At 40.3% G+C, this 19,341-nt stretch overlaps 1 protein-coding gene across 3 annotated transcripts in view; it reads left to right on the forward strand.

Annotated features, from left to right (window-relative positions):
- PDCD1LG2 (programmed cell death 1 ligand 2) overlaps positions 1–19,038 on the forward strand; it is a 65,066-nt gene extending 46,028 nt beyond the window's left edge. For 2 of the 3 annotated variants that reach the window (XM_045193668.3, XM_045193667.3), the window contains exons 7-8: positions 548–663; positions 13,904–19,038. In XM_045193668.3, coding sequence (XP_045049603.1) covers positions 548–663; positions 13,904–13,909 — 122 coding nt within the window. In that variant the 3' untranslated portion in view covers positions 13,910–19,038. The remainder of the gene's footprint in view (positions 1–547; positions 664–13,903) is intronic. The other variant, XM_045193669.3, reaches the window with a different exon arrangement.
- The last annotated feature ends 303 nt before the right edge of the window (positions 19,039–19,341 follow it).

Genomic DNA, 19,341 nt, shown 5'->3' on the forward strand with positions numbered 1-19,341 from the left:
GAAAGAGAGAGAAAAATGACAGACATGCAGGTCAAGGGCACTTCACTATAAAGGAGGAATCACAAGGTCCTTTGACAGAACTTTGACTAAACAGAATCACTTCTGCAAATCTGTGACCGGAGTGTCATAGCAGATGCAGCTCGTTAGACTGTCATCCTCTGCCATTCTTTTTTTCACTTCCCTCACACATACCTCTCAGAAATAGCTTTATACCAAGTTTCCAGGCCTGGGGCCGAGAACCCTCTAGACAGACACCTCAGAAATGAGCAGCAGAGCCTTCTGTCGCTACTCCCTTTGGGAGAATGAAATGGAGTTATACTCAAAAGTAGAGCAGGAAAAAAATCCTCCTCTCACCCTCCTTCCAATCCTGGGTGCAAGGTTCAGGTACCAACTGCAATGGGGGAGACATTTGTTACTAATAAGGGTTAAATGAACAAATTTGCAAATGATTCCTTCTTTGTTTTTAATGAATGAGTGAAACAATGGTTGTCTATATACTAACCCCCTTCTCTAACTCTTATGCATTGGGATCTGCTTTCTTACATAGGAGATACACGGATACAAGTGTGGAAACGCAGTGGCCATGTGCACAAACTCATGGGTGACGGAAAAAGTTTGAGAACAGCTGGTACTGTGGACAAAGCTTTAAGCCAGGCTCAGAAGGTTAGGTCTGGACGTGATGCTGCCATGTATTAGTTGTATGGTCTTGTATGAATCACTTAACTTCTTTGAGATGATTTTTCTATCTGTAAAATGGGAAGCGACATGCAAATGAACATTTTACAGCTGAGTTGTCCTGGACGAGAGCAGAAGCCTCCTAACTCAGCTCCCTGCATCCACTCCTGCTGCCTCCACTATGGTCGATTTTTAATTTTAGCTAGCATGGTCTTTTAAATTCTCAAATCTATCACCTCTCCTCTGTTTAGATTTCTTCCACGGCTTCCTATTGTTCACTGGGTGGTGTGACTCATGTCTCCAGCTTTGTACTGTAACCCCATCACCTTTATTAACTAAGCTTTAGCCATACAGGATTTTCTAGTCTTAAAAGACATGCCCCTCTTTCAAATTTGAGTTTTTCTTACATAATGTTTGCTCTTCTTAAAATACTTTCTTTTTATTGTGCACCACAGTTGGGGTCAACCATTAAATCTCAGCTAAGCTTATGTTTCATCAAGCCTCCCCAAATCTACCCCCTCACCCCACCAATTACATTAAATCTCCTTGTCGATGCTATGATAGCACCTATGTCTCCTTTCAATATACTCAGTACATGATTGCACATATAGGACCCGCTTTAATAGTGAGGTATAAATGCAATTGCATATCTTTTAATTTTCCAATTAATTCCTCAAGCACCCACCTGTCCCTCTTAGCAAGAAGCCCAATGTCTCACTCTTACAACATGTACTTCCTCACCTCCCACAAAATTCCAGGAGATTTACTTAGCCCACAGGGCCAGTGCTACTTCCAATAAGGCTACTGGGGATCTAGGTCAGGTCCCCTAGGGCCCTGGTTTTAAGCTGCTGCTGTTTCTACTCCTGCCATGCAACATCCCTGTTCCCTCCAGATGTCTCCATCAGCCACCCAAAGGTACACTTGCTGATCCAGTACCCATACAGATCAGAGTGATGCAAGATGACAACTCTCCTGGCTCCCCTCACATGCTCTGGCATTGCACCCAAAGCAGGACCCACATGGGGCTGTTAAGAGAGGAGGGCTTTCCTGTCTCAGCCTCAGCTGCGTCCAGTCAGCCTCTTCTGCTCTCAGCCTTCATGGTGAGCCTGGGAGACCAGTCCTAACTTCCTTCTCTTGAGCCATTGCTTTTATGAACTTCTCAGTTTATCAGAGAGAGTTGATTTTAGTTACTTTCTGTTCAGAAAGCTCCTTGGCTTGTAGACAGATTTATCCACCTATGCCTCAGTGACCAACTCCACACACCAAGGTGTATTAAGAGGGCAGATGTTGTCGGTCCATTAAAGGTTCTGGTTACCATCTCCCCATAAGTGGAACTATTCAACAGATTAGGGCTCCATGGTGATATTAATGGATATTAATTAATATTATGGATATTAATACAAAAATAATGTCAAGTTCTGTTTCATCTGCGAGTCTTTAAGTTTCACAAGTACAGGGACTGTGTTTCTCTTATTCACCAATATATGTCCAGTGTCTAAAATATTACCTGGCAGGTACAGATGGCTAAGCCTGCTCTGTACAATATACACCACACATGGGGGTCTGACCAGCCCATTTGCATCTCTGTCCCTCCTACCAGTCTCGATGTGGCTTCTTCTTTATATCCTTATTATAGGGCTTCTCTTCAGTGAGATTTCAGGTGGTTGTCAGTGATGGTTCTGTAGTTTAGTTGTAATTTTGATGTGGTTATCCACAGAAGGATGTGGGTACAGTGCTAACCTATGCCATCATCTTGACTGCTAGTCTGTTCTCAATTTACTTTTGTTCTTCCATCTTTTAGTCTACAAACAGAACAATTGTCTCATTAATTTTAACCTATCACTGGGATTTTACTTTTATAAACACAACAAAAAGATATGTCACCACGAACAGGCGTGAAGTGAATGAAACTATTGAGTGGTCGTGACTTTTCTTCTTCACCTATTTTTTTCTCCCAGCTTGAATTAAGAAATAGCCACTGTTTGATTAACGCACAAAGGGTAGCTGAATACTTTGGGCCTGTACAAAATTTTCCTGTTCAGTGACATTTCAGCTCATTCTCGTAAACTTGCATTGATCCATATCTTTCTTGGAGAACAAAGATGGTGTCTGCTGTACAGGTACAGAACAATTATGCAGCTTTGGTCTGTCTATGTGGCTAAAGACTCCTAGAGAACACTGCACAGGACCTGTGAGGTCCCGTGTTTAGAAACATGGTCAAAATTTAACACCAAGGGGGAGATATTCAGCTATGATGCAATCAACAACTATTGTTTTTGCAGTAATTATTAAGGTGGGGGCTGTGGGTCAAGGGTAATGCTAAGGGAATAGAAGTCTCGTCATGAGATCGACAGACTTGGAGCTAGAATTTGTAGAAGAAAACAGATGTAATCTGGAGAAGTAAGGTTGTTGAAATCATTCAGGCTGGTTGAGTGAAAAGCTTAGACCGTGGAAAAGCTATTTGTTGGGGCTGACAGTCCTGGGTCATGTTGTAAAATGGGCATTTTTAGCTTTCTTGGGAATGTTGCCTCTCCTTTTGTAATCTAAAAATCACATGTTGTGACACATGAGTTCATGAGTTCGCTAAAATGATGATAGGCGAATCATAGAAATTTCTAAATAACTTTGTATCAGCTATTCAGAATATTCAGACTTACTCATTTTAGAATTTTGCTGAATATATCCCCCAAATTCTAGAGGCACCAATTATGAAAACAACCCTAGAATCTCTTCAAATAACAGGGTCCGTGTCTGGCTTAAACATAAGATATGGCATCTCACAGGCATAAAATAGGAGTCAAAGGAGTGAAATTGGCTCCTATACCCTCCCTATCCCTCACCACTTCCCTGAAAGCCATTTGTGAAAATATGTACTGTCCCTGTTACTCATCCCTGTGCATAGAAAGATGGAAACAAATGCAGCACAGGCCTGGGCTTGAGGTCCAGTTACACTGGACTTCTCTGAATCAGCAGTAACATTTTCTCGGCTCAGAGAAATTTCAACACTAGCAGTCCTGGCTGAAACATCCATTTCCCAGGAAACAAAAAATCCTCCATTCCTGTAAATTGGTCTACTTGGCCTACAGTTGAGTTTCTGTTGGATAGGCCCCAGTGTTTGTCTGAGTTTCATTAGCTTGAAGTCTTTGTATAAGTGACTTCTTCAGCTGTTCAGCATAAGGAAGAAATAGCGAAAGGCCTGAGAGGAGAGGTGGTAAACGCAGAGGCCCGCCAGGGCCAGGCAGGTGATGGAATGAGTAGAAAAGGCCTCGTGCAATCAAATAGGAGGTAGTGGGGACAGAAACAAATTGGAGAGACTATTCCCTTCAATTTTTCACTAGCCTAACATTGCCAGAGATGATAAAAATTCAGACTTTTATATAAAGTGTCCTAGTTATTAAATGCTAGCTGAAAGTGTTCCAAATACCAAACAAACCAAATAAAATATGCCTATGGGCTAACTGAATCTGCCAATGGCTAGTTTGCAATCTCTCTCCCAGAGAGAAGATAGTCAGGAATGAGTTTATGATTTGAGTAATAAAGGCAGAGCATCTATTTGGGGCATTGAGAAATGTTCAAAGGCTTGCCGCCATCCTAAATGTTTCACCCTAGAGCCCGCCACACAGTCTGAATATTGCACTATTTTAGAGTGACTTCTTTGGATTAACAAGATATAAGAACCATTTTTAACCAGTGCAGCTCCTTATAAACGGAAAAATCACACACCCTCTTTTAATGGCATATAAAATTGAAAATAAAGTAACTATCTTTATCAAAAGTCAGATTAAAGTAATGGGACTAATTCCCACCACGCTTCAACCAATTATAGTCACCCTCTGTGCTTTCCAACCCAGAGAAGGGAGAGCCTGAGAGGTGAGAGAGTAAAGCTCCCCTCTCTGCCTCACTTACTTGAGAATATGCGGTGTAATGGAAATAGGTCAGGACCACTTACGTACACATCATAGAAATCACACTGGAATATACTTGGTACTGTATGCATAATAGCAACAAATTAGACATAATCAAATATGGACCAATAAGAGAATAGATGAATAAGACCATACAATGATAAAAATGAAAGCACCAAAACCAGAAGTATTTTTGAGATGGATAAATCTGAACAATATAATGTTGAGAGGAAAGACAGATTGCAGAAAGATATGGGCAACATATGACCCATTACAGAGATTTTTTTAAAAAAGATTTTATTTATTTATTATTAGAGGGGAAGGGAGGGAGAAAGAGAGGGAGAGAAACATCAGTGTGTGGTTGCCTCTCGTGCCCCCACTGGGGACCTGGCCGACAACCCAGGCATGTGCCCTGACTGGGAATCGAACCAATGACACTTTGGTTCACTGGCTGGCACTCAATCCTCTGAGCCACACCAGCCAGGGCTATTATAGAGATTTTTAAACACATGCAAACAACTGCTAAGCAGTGTTTATGGAAACAGTCATGTGAAGTAAGAGTATGAAAACAGCATGAAATGATAAACACCACATTTAACCTCTTAAACCGGGTGATGAGTATACAGGTGTTCCATTGTGTTATTCTCTATACTTTATTTTATGCCTGAAATATTTATTTTTATTAAAAAAACAGATCATAACTAAAATTCAAGAGATTTAGATTCATGTTTTCCTGTGAGCTAGATACATACTCTTAAGTAAGTTCCACCTCCTCTCCAGCCTTAAATGGACCCAGGTATCCAGGTCCAGAGCCCACACCTATATACTACACTATACTGCCTTGCTTAATCTGTCAGGCTTTCTCCCCGACCCACCCCTCTTTGTTCCCTCTGCATTGTACACAATCTATACCACTCTTAATGCACATGATCACAGCATTATTTTCTGGCTCCTTCCATCTGTCCATATTTTATGTCTACCTGGTCAAGGTAATGAAGTGAGATATTAAGGCTAATGCAACTATTGGGTATTTGATATTTGTCTTAATGCCCATTTGTCTGTACTTCATTTAGTTAATTCTGTGAAAAATTTTTAAAAATGTAACTGATTTTGGCCAAATTTGGCTCACTACCAAAAGATAAATCTTGTTTAATTTTAGTTGCATCTGCTCAAAGAAGAATAACATATAACAATTTTTAGAACATTAAAAAAATTATATATATTTTCTGAGTATAGAAAATATAAAGAAATTGAAAATAATTTATAACCCATTGCCTAGAGATTACCATGGTTAATATTTAATATTGCTATTTAATTTCTAATATTTTTCATATTTAAATTTTTACAAAATTATAGTATCTGTACCTTGTGTTTTTTACTTAATTTATATTATTAGTATTACCTATGTACTAAAAATATAATTAATAGCTCTATGACATTTTATTGTACACATATACCAGGATTTACCTAACTAATTCTCTATTATTGGACATTTAGTATCTGCCTCATAGAGTTATTTTATATTTTAGTTATTTAAACATTATCACAATTAATAGCCTTACATATAAATCTTTATGTGCAACTATAATTATTACCATATATTAAAAATCTAAGATGTAGAATTACTGGGGTAAAGCTGTAGGCTCAAAATGTATTGCTGAATTGCCCTCTACAAAGTTGTTCCTATTTATACTAGCAACATATGAAAGAACTAGTTTTATCAGTTGTCCTAATGCGGGGTATTGTTTTTAAATATTGCTGATTTGAAAATTTTTATAAGTTTTTCTCTGATTTGTCATTTGCTTTTAAATTGTTTTTCTTATCCTGAGAAAACAGGTAATGGATTTAGTAAAATTGGTTCATGGGACCAGGTTATAAACATTAATATCCTGTATAACATATATTTATTAAAGGAAAATAAATGTATTAATTATAGCATCTATGCTGAGTAAAAAGTTTACATGATTAACATCTGCAGTTTCCAAAGTACTAAATTATATATTTCTAGAAAGTAGGTGAGGGCCTTTCTTTTCCTTTGAAAGCCCATTACATCTTAGGAAGTATTGTATTTTCATTACACACCTATTAAATGAGAATCAGCCAGAGCTAACTACTATTCAGTGATATGTATCAACTAAAAGGGGGCCAAGAGTTTTTGTAAAAAAAAATCCTATTGAAACAAAGCCATGCTCATTGTGTCCTCCCCCACCCCATAAAACATCCACATCCTTTCCCCTGCCTTTGCTGACAAAGTTGAATAATTCCAATAGAGAAGTATACACGCACACACACACACACACACACACACCTCTAATAAAATGCCCATAATTGTTATCTTTATGTTATGGGATATATATGTATCCCATATATATGTGTATACATACATATATACACACATATATATCCCATAAAGTCTAAATTTTTTACAATCTGGCCCGTTACAGAGAAAGTTTGCTGACTTGTCACCCAGAGGTTCTCCCTGGCTTTCTACCTTCTCCCATAGTCGATGTTCTTGTTTCTGTACTGAATTATCTAATGCCACCCACTCCTACCTTAGCTTCCTGAAGTCTGAGGACAGGTCCCACTAGGAAGTAATTAGGCCCAGCCAGCTCAGGGCTCTCACTCTCCCATACCCATTCTCTGCCACCACAGCTCCGCCTCACCCCCAAACACTGTGTTGGGACAGTGTTGAGTTCCAGGTTGTTCAGCAGCCATTCTGGGCTCTCACTTTCTTACTTAGCATTGCCTTGGGAGATGGAATCTTGGGACTTGCCCAGAGCATGTCTATCACACTTACTTCTAATAAGACTTTAATCAGATAAATATTGTCCCTTTCTACTTAATCAGGGAAGGGCTTGTTGGTTTTGCTTCACTGACCAGAGACTGAAATGAGACGTGATTAGTGTGGGAGCGCCCAGCAGGGCTCAGAAGCTCAAACAAGAGCTGCTCAGGGCCAGGTTTTCCACTCCATGGCTCTGCCTCTAACTCTCTGAGCAACTCTGGGGAAGGTGCTGCCTGTTCTTATTCCTCTAGAAATCCGGACTTTTCAATATCCCCAGATGGGTCTTCAAGACATTAACATTATAAAATAAAAAGACTCAGGTCAAACTAACTGGCCGAAGAGATAGCTTATTCTCATCCCTGTCCTTTATGGATGTGCTGGTCATTAGTATTATTTCACATTATTTCCTGGATCTCTTGCTTTTGTGTGCACAATAAGTTTGTACTCTTCTGCAAGTAATTGGTAGTTAAGTGTGGTCATGTGACTTGCTTTAGTCAACTAAATGTAAGCATAAGTGATGTGTGTTACTTATGCGTAAAAGATGTAAGAGCTAGTGTGTGCTTTGCCATATTTTCTTTTTTCATCTGGCATGGTAACAAGCAACATTTGAGCTAGTGATTGCTACATCAGCCTGGGTCTCTGAGTAACTACAAATAACAGAGGCCCCTGCTGAGCCCCACTGGACATGGACCATGAGCAAGAATATACCATTGTGTATTATATTGGAGTTGTTTGTCATTGCAGCATAATCTAGTCTACCCTGACTAATATAACTGGAACCTCTACTCAATAGACCATATGCTACCATTTATAATTCTGTTTCTGAGGACTAATAATATGGGAAAGTGCTTTCTATATAATAAAAAGAAAAAAGTAAGATATGAAAATATACTTACCATGTTATTAATGCTCTATTTAAAAAATGGTTTTAATATACCTACCACACCTCCTTTCTCCCCTGAAAAAGTAAAACAAAAACATTAAAATGCCCATAATTATTATCTGTATGTTATGGAACCATGCATTGATTTCTTCTTTTATGTTTCCTAAATTTTCTCTATAGTTTAATACATCTTTAAGTGTTCCAATGTATCACTTTTAATTACCCACAGATGCTTACTAAATAAAGAACTAACTTTCTGAAGGCCTTTTAACTACTCCTCCCACCACCCACCTCACCTCTCTATATCCCATAGTTAGATGCATTACATAAGACTCTTCACTGGGCCCTTGTCAACTTTAAGGAGGGAAACACTATATGCCCTTTCAATGACACCTACCAATGTCTTAGTTGCCTTTCAGAGATTCTTAGCCCAGCCAGGCTGGAAGGGATGAATACATACTGCAAGGATATAAAAGATGAGGTGACTGCACAAGGTCATCTTATAACTTAGTGGTAGAACTAAGGCCACCTGAATCCTTGTATACGGCCCACTGCCCTTTCCATTTGTGTAAATTATTCTTGCAGCTAACCTCACTCAATGTGCTACAATTGGGCTCGTGGCTTCTTGCTCTTATATAAGCAACCAAGCTGTCAGCCAGTAAAACTGTAGTCATGGATTCTGATGCCATAGGTATATATCATGCTGCATTTAAAAAAGATTTTATTTTAGTCATCAAGCTGTGGTTTGTTAGAGCTTACATACCTGACTTCCTCATTTTAGAGATAGTGAGATTGAAGCTAACGGATGTTAAGGAAAGCACAGGACTTCTTGTCAAGATGGAGGCATAGGCAGACATACTTTGCCTCCTTGCACAATCAAAAGAAGGATTGCAAATAACCTAAAAACAAGAAACATCCAGAACTGCCAGAATATCAAACTGTATGGAAGTCCAACAACCAAAAATTTAAAGAAGTCATATTCATCCAGATGGGTAGGAGGGGTGGAGGCAGGGAGCCGAGAGGGAGAGGACATGGTGTGGTGGTGGCTAGGTGGAGGCTGCAAGGCAGCGGCCAGCAGAACAGGGGGTCCCACATTCATGTGTGGTAGATAAAAATTGGGAGGGATACCTTGGGAACAAGGGATCCCAGCCCTAGGACAGACTGCACAGCCCAGGGTTCCAGTGCCAGGAAAATAAAGCCTCATAACTTCTGGCTGTAAAAACCACTGGGGGTTAGGGCAGCAGAAGAAACTGCTGGTTTCTCAGGAGAGTCCATTTAAAGGGCCCACATGGTCCTAAAACGTATGCAAACCCACCCACTCTGTGAACCACCACCAGGGCAAGAGCTAGAAGGGTGCCAGTCGCATATGGAAAGCGGGCGAAGTGACTGGAAATGGGGTGAGTGCTGAGCAAGCCTCCAGCAGCCAGGTAGCAGCATTATCCCCTTGCCAACCCCTCCCCCACATACAAAGCCATAAAGTGGTGAAGTGGTTTACCACACCCTGGCAAATACCTAAGGCTCTGTCCTATACAACTTAACAGGTGTGCTAAGATAGGGAGTCAAAGCAGCTCTACCTAATACACAGAAACAAACACAGGGAGGATACCAAAACAAGGAGATGAAGAAATATAGCCCAAATGAAAGAACAGAACAAAACCCCAGAAAAAGAACTAAATCAAACAGAGGTAGCCAACCTAGCAGATGCAGAGTTCAAAATGCTGGTGATAAGGATGCTCAGAGAACTCACTGAGTATGGCAACAGCATAAAAGAAATGAAGTCTACACTAAGTGAAAGATAAATCCACAGGGAACCAATAGTGAAGGGAAGGAAGCCGGGGTTCAAATGAACAATTTGGAACATAAGGAAGAAATAAAAAATTAACCAGAACAGAATGAAGACACAAGTGTTCAAAAAAAAAAAAAAAAAAGAGGAGAGAATAGGAAGACTCTGGGACATCTCCAAAAGGTCCAACATGTGAATCATAGAGGTGCCAAAAGGAGAAGAAGAGCAAGAAATTAAAAACTAATTTGGCAAAGGAAATAGACATGCAAGCCCAGGAAGCACGGAGAATACCAAACAAGTTGGACCCAAGGTGGACCACACCAAGACACATCATAATTAAGATGCCAAACGTTACAGATAAAGAGAGAATCTTAAAAGCAGCAAGAGAAAAATAGAGAGTTACCTACAAAGGAGTTCCCATAAAACTATTAGCTGATTTTTCAAAAGATACTTTTCAGGCCAAGAAGAAACTGGAAGGAAATATTCAAAGAGATGAAAAGTGATGAAACTACAACTGAGATTACTATACCCATCAGAGCTATCATTTAGAATGGAAGGACAGATAAAGTGCTTCCCAGATAAGGTAAAGCTAAGGAGTTCATCATCACCAAGCCATTATTACATGAAATGTAATGAAGGGACTTATTTACATGAAGGGACTTATTTAAGAAAAAGAAGATCACAACTATGAACATAAAAATGACAACAAACTTCTTAGCATACAGGTCTTCATAGTAATTTCTTACGATCCTTTGTATTTCTGTGGTATCAGTTGTAATCTCTCCACTTTCATTTCTAATTCTGTTTATTTGGACCCTCTCTCTTTTCTTCTTGATGAGCCTACTTAAAGGCTTGTCGATTTTGTTTATCTTTTCAAAGAACCAGCTTCTGGATTCATTGATCCTTACAATTGTGCTTTTAGTCTCTATGTCATTTAGTTCTGCCTCTTCAACAGATGGTGTTGGGAGATCTGGACAGCTACGTGCAAAAAAATGAAACTCGATCACCAACTTACGCCATACACGAAAATAAACTCAAGATGGATAAAAGACTTAAATATAAGCCGTAACACCATAAAAGTCCTTGAGGAAAACATTGGCAGGAAAATCTCAGACATTCCACGCAGCAACATCCTCACAGACACATCCCCTAAAGCAAGGGACATAAAGGAAAGAATAAACAAATGGGACCTCATCAAAATAAAAAGCTTCTGCATGGCTAAAGAAAACAGCACCAAATTACAAAGAGAACCAACAGTATGGGAAAACATATTTGCCAATGATACCTCAGACAAGGGCCTGATCTCCAAAATATATAAAGAACTCACACGACTCCACTCCAGGAAGACAAACAACCCAATTAAAAAATGGGCAAAGGACTTGAACAGACACTTCTCCAAGGAAGGCATACAGAGGGCCCAGAGACATATGAAAAGATGCTCAGCATCACTAGCCATCAGAGAGATGCAAATTAAAACCACAATGAGGTATCATCTCACACCAGTCAGAATGGCCAACATAAACAAATCCACAAACAAATGTTGGAGAGGACGTGGAGAAAAGGGAACCCTCGTGCACTGTTGGTGGGAATGCAGACTGGTGAGGCCACTGTGGAAAACAGTATGGAATTTCCTCAGAAAACTAAAAAATGGAACTGCCCTTTGACCCAGTAATTCCGCTGCTGGGATTATACCCTAAGAACCCTGAAACATCAATCCAAAAGAACCTATGCACCCCAATGTTCATAGCAGCACAATTTACAATAGCCAAGTACTGGAAGCAACCTAAGTGCCCATCAGCAAACGAGTGGATCCAAAAACTATGGTATATTTACACAATGGAATTCTACGCAGCAGAGAGAAAGAAGGAGCTTATACCCTTTGCAACAGCATGGATGAAACTGGAGAGCATTATGCTAAGTGAAATAAGCCAGGAAGTGAGGGACAAATACCATATGATCTCACCTTTAACTGGAACATAAGCAATAGAAGGAAAAAGCAAACAAAATATAACCAGAGACATTGAAGTTAAGAACAATCTAACAATAGCCAGGGCGGGGGTGGGGGGTGGGGGCGGGGACAGTGGGTAGAGGGGATTACAGGAACTACTATAAAGGACACATGGACAAAACCAAGGGGGAGGGTGGAGAGGGGGGAGGGAGGTGGGTTCACCTGGGGTGGGGTGGAGGGATGGGGAGAAAAGGCATACAACTGTAATTGAATAACAATAAAAAAAAAATGACAACAAACTCTCAACTATCAACAACCTATTCTAAAAAACAAAAACTAAGCAAAACCTGGAACAGGAAGAGTATCATAGATATGGAGATCATTTGGAGGGTTATCAGTGGGAAGGGGGAGGGGGGAGAATGGGGTAAGGGCACAGGGATTAAGAAGCGTAATTGGTAAGTACCAAATAGACAGGGAGAGGTTAAGAATAGTATAGAAAATGGAGAAGCCGAAGAACTTATATGCATGACCTATGAACATGAACTAAAGGTGGATTGCTGGAGGGAAGGGGGTTACCAGGCAGAAGGGGGTAAAGGGGGAAAATTGGGACAACTATAATAGTATAATCAATAAAATATACTTAAAAAAAAAGAAAAACACAATGTCTTGTTATTCCCAGTATGATGTTACTCATTCATTCATTCATTCATTCAACCACCCTCAAACATGTATTAAGTATCTGCTATTTTCAAGATTCTGTGTCAGGTAGACTATTCGGGAATCGTAAGAGTAAATTAAGTACAACAATAATCATCCAAGATCCATACAATTGAGTATTGGAGATAAGGTACTCAAAAAACTGTTCTTATTGGCATAAGTTAAAGTTAAAATAAAGACATAGCTTTCTATATATCCCCCAGTGATTGATCCAGTCTCTACATTGTTTTGTTTGTTTGTTTTTGCATGAGCCCTTTGTCTAGATAGAGGGGATGTAGAGGCAGGGAAAAGGCATGTGATCCTAGTTGGAAAAGAGCCATGTGTGACATTACAGGAAAGACTTCTGGGGGCCGGATTATGAGCCATGAATTTCAGGCAAAGGAGATTAGATTTTACATACTGGGCATGGATGCCTCAGCCAGATCTCAGCAGGAAACGGAGGGTTTACACAGAAGGGGTGACAAAGCATTTTACAAGTTTTTAGTATTTACAAGGACATGAGCAGGGTTAGGCAAGATCAGCAAGAGATATTGAATACTCTGGAATTAACAAAAGCAGGAAACACTTAACCACCCCTAAGCCTGAAGCAGAAAAAGAAGGGTGCAGTTACCAGAACCCTAGTGAGGACAGCAAGAGGAAAGGGACACCCACAAGGAGCTATGGACTTTAACAGAGGGATAAACTCAACCTGCAAACTGTCTGGGAGGTTGCTGAGGACCACCCCAACCTCACTCTGCCACCCACTGCAATCTCCTTTCTCTCCTAGGCTGAGGAAAAGAATGGGTTGAAAGCCAGGGGAGGGGAACCCAGTGTTGTAGTCCACAATGTCATCCTCCTGGGACATGAGCATCATAGAGCAGGGTGGAGGCTGAGTCTCTGGGAACAAACAGAAATATCTGGTACAGTGAGAAACTATAAAGGATTCTGAATAGGGGAGCCCTGTGAACTATGCTTCAGTAGCACTGAGCTGTCTGCAGTGCAGAGAATGGAAGAAAGAAGGCTCTTGCAATAAGTCTGGACAGAGAGGTTGAAGACTTGGACTTAGGGCAACAGTAGAAGGGGTAGAAAGAAAGGTTTTGAACCATGCTGCCTCCAAATAGATGAGCTTTTTTCCCTAAAGTAGTTTCCCACTCACTCCAAACCAGTTTTTGAGAAGTTCTTTATTTTCTTATTAGAAAAGTAATTTTCCTATCTGCACTTTTCTCCTTAGATTTGAACATGTGTCTCCGGAGCTGAAGTGAGTTGATCGGACATCCTCAAGAAACTTCTGGACCCTGGATGAGAATCCTCTGGCCCACAAAATGTTTGTTGTTTTCAAATGCCTTGTATGACCCAGCACTTTAATCTGGAGACTGCAACAAGACTAGTCAGCCCCTGGCCATGGTGCGCTTAGAGGAAGTCAGTCAGCCCTCGGGCTCTGCCCTCTGCAGCCTGTGACTAAGCAAGCACTGTTGCACTTTAGAAAATGACTGTTTTGGATCCTGGACCCCGGTGAGTGTCCTGAGGCTCCTTCTTGCTGTCAGACTGAAGAATTACAAAGTAATTTCCAGAAGCAGAGATAAGTGGAAATTTTAGTTACAGAGGGGGACAGATTGCCAATAGAGTTATTTTTATGTTGTTCCCTCTGTATACTGGCAAAACCTATCAAAACTATCAGCTCACAGACAAGGCTTTATACAAGGTCAAGCCACAATTGACATGTTTTATGGCTTTCTGGAATCTTAAATGCATTCGAGTTGTTCTGATTAACAGGAAGCATGTAAGTACACAGAGTGGCCAACTACAAATTGTAGAGAAAAGTCATTGAGCATTTTTGTGAGGTCTAAATCACAGCATTTATTTCACCTGTGATGGCATCATGTTGAATGGTGGTTTTTTGTTGTTGTTCTAAACTACATCTTTCTTTCCATAAATTCTGGGTTTTTTTTATTAACCTTGGGAACCAATGATACACATTTTAAAATGTTGGCATGCAGTTATGCTGCAAGGATCTCAGATGACTAGCCATAATGGTCAGAGCCCCAAAGACTTATTTCCTGGCCCTCTATATGACTTAATTTTTTAAGTGTCAAATCAGATTTTATTTTTAAAGTTTAATATTTAAGTACTTTTTAAATTTTAAAATAATTTCAAGCTTACCCCAAATATCTAAGTATACAAAGGTCTTTTTTTTTTTTCTGAACCATTCAGAAATATCAGCACTGGCTGAGTTAGTGTGCACTTCTGACCACAGAGAACATTCTCCCATGTAACTACAAGATAACTATCTATTGGGGTACATGACTTTAAACTTTCCCTTTAGTAGTTCAGTTTCCACATCTGTGAAACCAGCTAGTCAAGGCGCTATAGAAATCCCGTGGGATCCCATTATGTGTATGTCAAGGTGGGGTGGGGGTTGGGTAACTGGCCACAGCAGCAACAGTTTAATCATGTTAAATTTTATATCTGTGATGGGGCCATGAAACTCAAGGCATTAGTTGACCCATGAACCATCCAAATATATATATGTGTGTGTGTGTGTGTATGCAAAGGGGATTCCTTGGTCATCCCCTATGTGCCAGCCACTACACTTTGCTAAATAGGCAGTGCCCAGACCCTATCAGAGCTGCAGAATGTTTCTCCTGAATCCTACTCCTAAGGGACCTCCAAGGAATTTCCAGCCAAGTTACACCAGCATCGGCTTCAAGTCCCACCTACGGGCTCTCCTCTACACAGAACACCTCCTTTCTGGGACCTCACTTCTCCCTGGCAAAATTCAATCCACCCTTCAGATGCTAGTTCTTCCAGTGAATATTTTCTGATTTTCCCCAACTGAATATGAACTCTTACTTTGGGCAATGTTTTCTTTGTTCCTCCCTGGAGCGGTTCTTTCTCAGTTTTAAATCATGTGTATTTAAGCGCTTGTTCTATGTCCCTCTTGGACTGTAAGTTCCTGGAAAGCAGGGAGATTGTGAGATTTTGTCATTCGTGGGACATCTTGTATGTGATAGATACCTCATGCATGATTGGCTATGAGAATCATTATAATATTGAGGAGAATGGCTACACTTTTTATGATCTCAATATGATTGGCTAAAAAGTATATAAACGACCATCTTTAAAATAAAAGAACTAGATGAGTTTTAAGTAAAAAAAAAAAAAAAGTACCTTTCACAGAGGAAGCAAAAATGGCATTTGGGAGAGTTTGAGGAATTGAGAAAGAGCATACAAACAAAAATCACCTATGATCTCATCATCCAAGCAAACATATTTTCACTTTTGCTGTCAGTATTTGCTCTTCATCCAGACATGTACAAAATTTCAGCTATAGCTGTAACATGTAATTTTCTATCCTGCTTTCAAATTTGTCATTGTATCATAAGCTCATACCTATGTTGCTGACTGGTCTTCCTAATTACCATCTTTAATGATCGATGATGATGAAATGGAATTGGGCCCAAACTCTACTTTACACCTGGCCACTATACGCTATTCTCCTCTTATCTGTGGAAGATGCCCAGTGGATGCCTGAAACTACAAATAGTGCTGTTTTTTTTCTATACAAACACAACTATGATGAAGTTTAATTTATAAAGTAGGCATTGTAAGAGATGAACAACAATAACTAATAGTAAAATAAAAGAGAAAGCTAAGATGGCAGCCTAGGTAATCACAGGTCACCTCACACAGTCACACTAAAATTACAACTAAAGTACAGAACCACCATTATTCAGAACCACCAGGTATCAAGAAGAATGGAAGTCCTACAACTACAGAATTGAAGAAACCACACTGAGACTGGTAAGAGGGGGCACAACAGGCTGGTCCCACATCCACCTGTGGCAGGTAAAAATTGGGAGGGATATCTAAGGAGTGAGAGGTCCCAGCTCTGCAACACGCCCCCCATCCTAAAGTTCCAGTGCCAGGAAGATAAGTCCCCATAACTTTGGCTATAAAAACCAGTGGGGATTTAGGCTGTGGAAGACAGAAACTGCTGGACTTCCTGACAGTTCCTCTTAAAGGGCCCACACCCAAACTTACTTGGACTCATTCGCTCTTGAGCTCTAGCACCAGAGCAGCAGTTTGGAAGGCACCAGAGGCATATGAGAAGGAACTGAAGTATTCAGGGACAGCTTTCTCCAAGATAGTGCTGCTGGCAGAAGCCATTGCTCTTTCCTCCCCACCCGCCAAAAAAAGCCAGCAGGCGGGTGCCATTTCTGAGTCTCCATTAACCTGATTCACACTGTTTGCCCAACTCTGGTGATTTCCTAACGCTCTATGCCACCCAATTTTCAGGCCCACCCAAGCTGTTTCCAGTGGTTTTTCCATACAAATAGCTTGTCTTGGCTCATGCTTCAGATTTTCCTAAATCCTCTCACACAAGCAGCATCTAACCTTAGAAAGCCCCATACCTATTGATAAGTGGCCCCAGGCTCAGCACTAGAAGCAGCTGGTCTTGGTTCACATCTTGGCCTCACTTGGGCACCTCCAAACCCAGCAAAAGTAGCAGACATTTGCAGATTGCTTTGTAGCTTATGCCAGGTGGACCCAGACAGAACAAAAGCAGTAGCTGACCTTGGCCTGCACCTCCCAGAAAGCCCCAGAGCTGGCATACCCAGGGCACAGATACAGACTATGTGGTAGCAACACCACCGATCACCTCCATAAGTGACACACTCAAGGGGTGGACTCAGCGGGCACCAGAGCCTGGCTAAAGTAAGTCCTACTTTGGAGAGTGGGCCCCTGGACAGTTGATTTTCCAGTGGTCAGAGGTTGGTGGTCAATGGTCACAGCCAGTCCTTGCAGCTGATTGGCCTGGGTAAATCACACCCATTGACCTGCCAACAGCAATCAAGGCTTGACTACAAGAGGAGGGTGTACATAGCCCACATGGTGGGTGCATGTACCTTGAGTATCCAGCTTGGGTGATACGGGAGGCTGTGCCACTGGACTCTACAGGAGGATGCCTACTATAGCAGCTCTGCATAATACATCGAAACAAACACAGGGAGGCTGCCAAAATGAGGAGACAAAGAAACATGGCCCAAATGAAAGAACAGATCAAAACTCCAGAGAAAGAACTAAATGAAATTTAAACAAGCAATCTACTAGACACAGAGTTCAAAATACTGGTTATACAGATGCTCAATGATCTCAGGGGAAGAGCAGATGAACTCAGAGAGAACTTCAATGGTATAAAAAAGGTAATGGAAACCATGAAAAAGAACCAGTCAGAAATGAAGGATATGCTAACTGAAATGAAGAACAATGTATAGGGAATCAACAATAAAATGGATGAAGCTGAGGATCAAACCAGTGATTTGGAATATAAGAAAGATAATCAGAACAACAAAAAGAAAAAAGAATCCAAAAAAAAAAAAAATGAAGACAGTGTAAGGAGCCCCTGGGACAACTTCCAGTGTTCCAACATTTACATCATGGGAGTGCAAAATGAGATGAGAGAGAACGAGAACTTGAAAGCCTTTTTGAAAAAATAATGACAGAAAACTTCCCTAAAATGGTGAAGGAAATAGACATACAAGTCCAGGAAGCACAGAGAGTCCCAAACAAGGTGAACCCAAAAAGGCCCACATCAAGACACATCATAATTAAAATGCCAAAGGTTAAAGACAAAGAGAGAATCTTAAAAGCAGCAAGAGAAAAGCAGTTAGTTACCTACAAAGGAGTTCCCGTAAGACTGTCAGCTGATTTCTCAAAAGAAACTGCATGCTAGAAAGGATTGGCAAGAAATATTCAAAGTTGTGAAAATCAGGGACCTACAGTCAATATTACTCTACCCAGCAAAGCTATCATTTAGAATCAAAGGACAGATAAAGAGCTTCCCAGACAAGAAAAAGCTAAAGGAGTTCATCATCACCAAACCATCATTATATAAAATGTTACTGGGACTTATTTAAAAAAACAAGATCAAAACTGTGAGCAATAAAATGTCAATAAATACATATCCAAAAAACAAAATAAGCCAACAAGCAGAACAGAAATAGAATTATAAATACAGAAAACGTTTTGATGGTTACCAGATGGGAGGAGTGTCAGGGGAATGGGCAAAAAGGGTGCAGGGATAAGAAGTCCAAATTGGTAGTTACAGAATAGTCACAGGGATGTAAAATACAGCATAGGAAATAGAGTAGCCAAAGAACATATATGCATGACCCATGGACATGGACAATGTTGCTGGAATTGCCTGAAGGGCTGGTGGGGCTGGATGGAGGGGGACAAAGGGAAAAAAATTGGGACAACTGTAATAGCATAATCAACAAAATACAATTAAAAAGAAAATAAAAATAGAACAATTATATCAATATACTCTAATAAAATTTATGTGAATGTAGTCTCTCTTGAAAATATCTTATTCTCATTTTTTCATTTAAAGGAAACATTTTACATGTTTTATTTGGCATATCCTAATTTCCAGCATCACTACTCTTATTTGTGGGCCGTCATTAAGTAAAATAAGGTTACTTGAACACAATCACTGCAATACTGTGACAGTCAATCTGATAACTGAGATGGCTACTAAGTGACAAATCAGCAGGGAGCAAATACAACAAAGATACAGTGGACAAAGGATTGATGAGTGGGACAGGAAATCACAGGTCAGGGTGACATTTTTTTACGATACTCAAAAGTGCTCACAATTGAAAATTT

Source organism: Desmodus rotundus, chromosome 1 (genome assembly GCF_022682495.2).
Source record: "Desmodus rotundus isolate HL8 chromosome 1, HLdesRot8A.1, whole genome shotgun sequence".
NCBI classification, from domain to species: domain Eukaryota; kingdom Metazoa; phylum Chordata; class Mammalia; order Chiroptera; family Phyllostomidae; genus Desmodus; species Desmodus rotundus.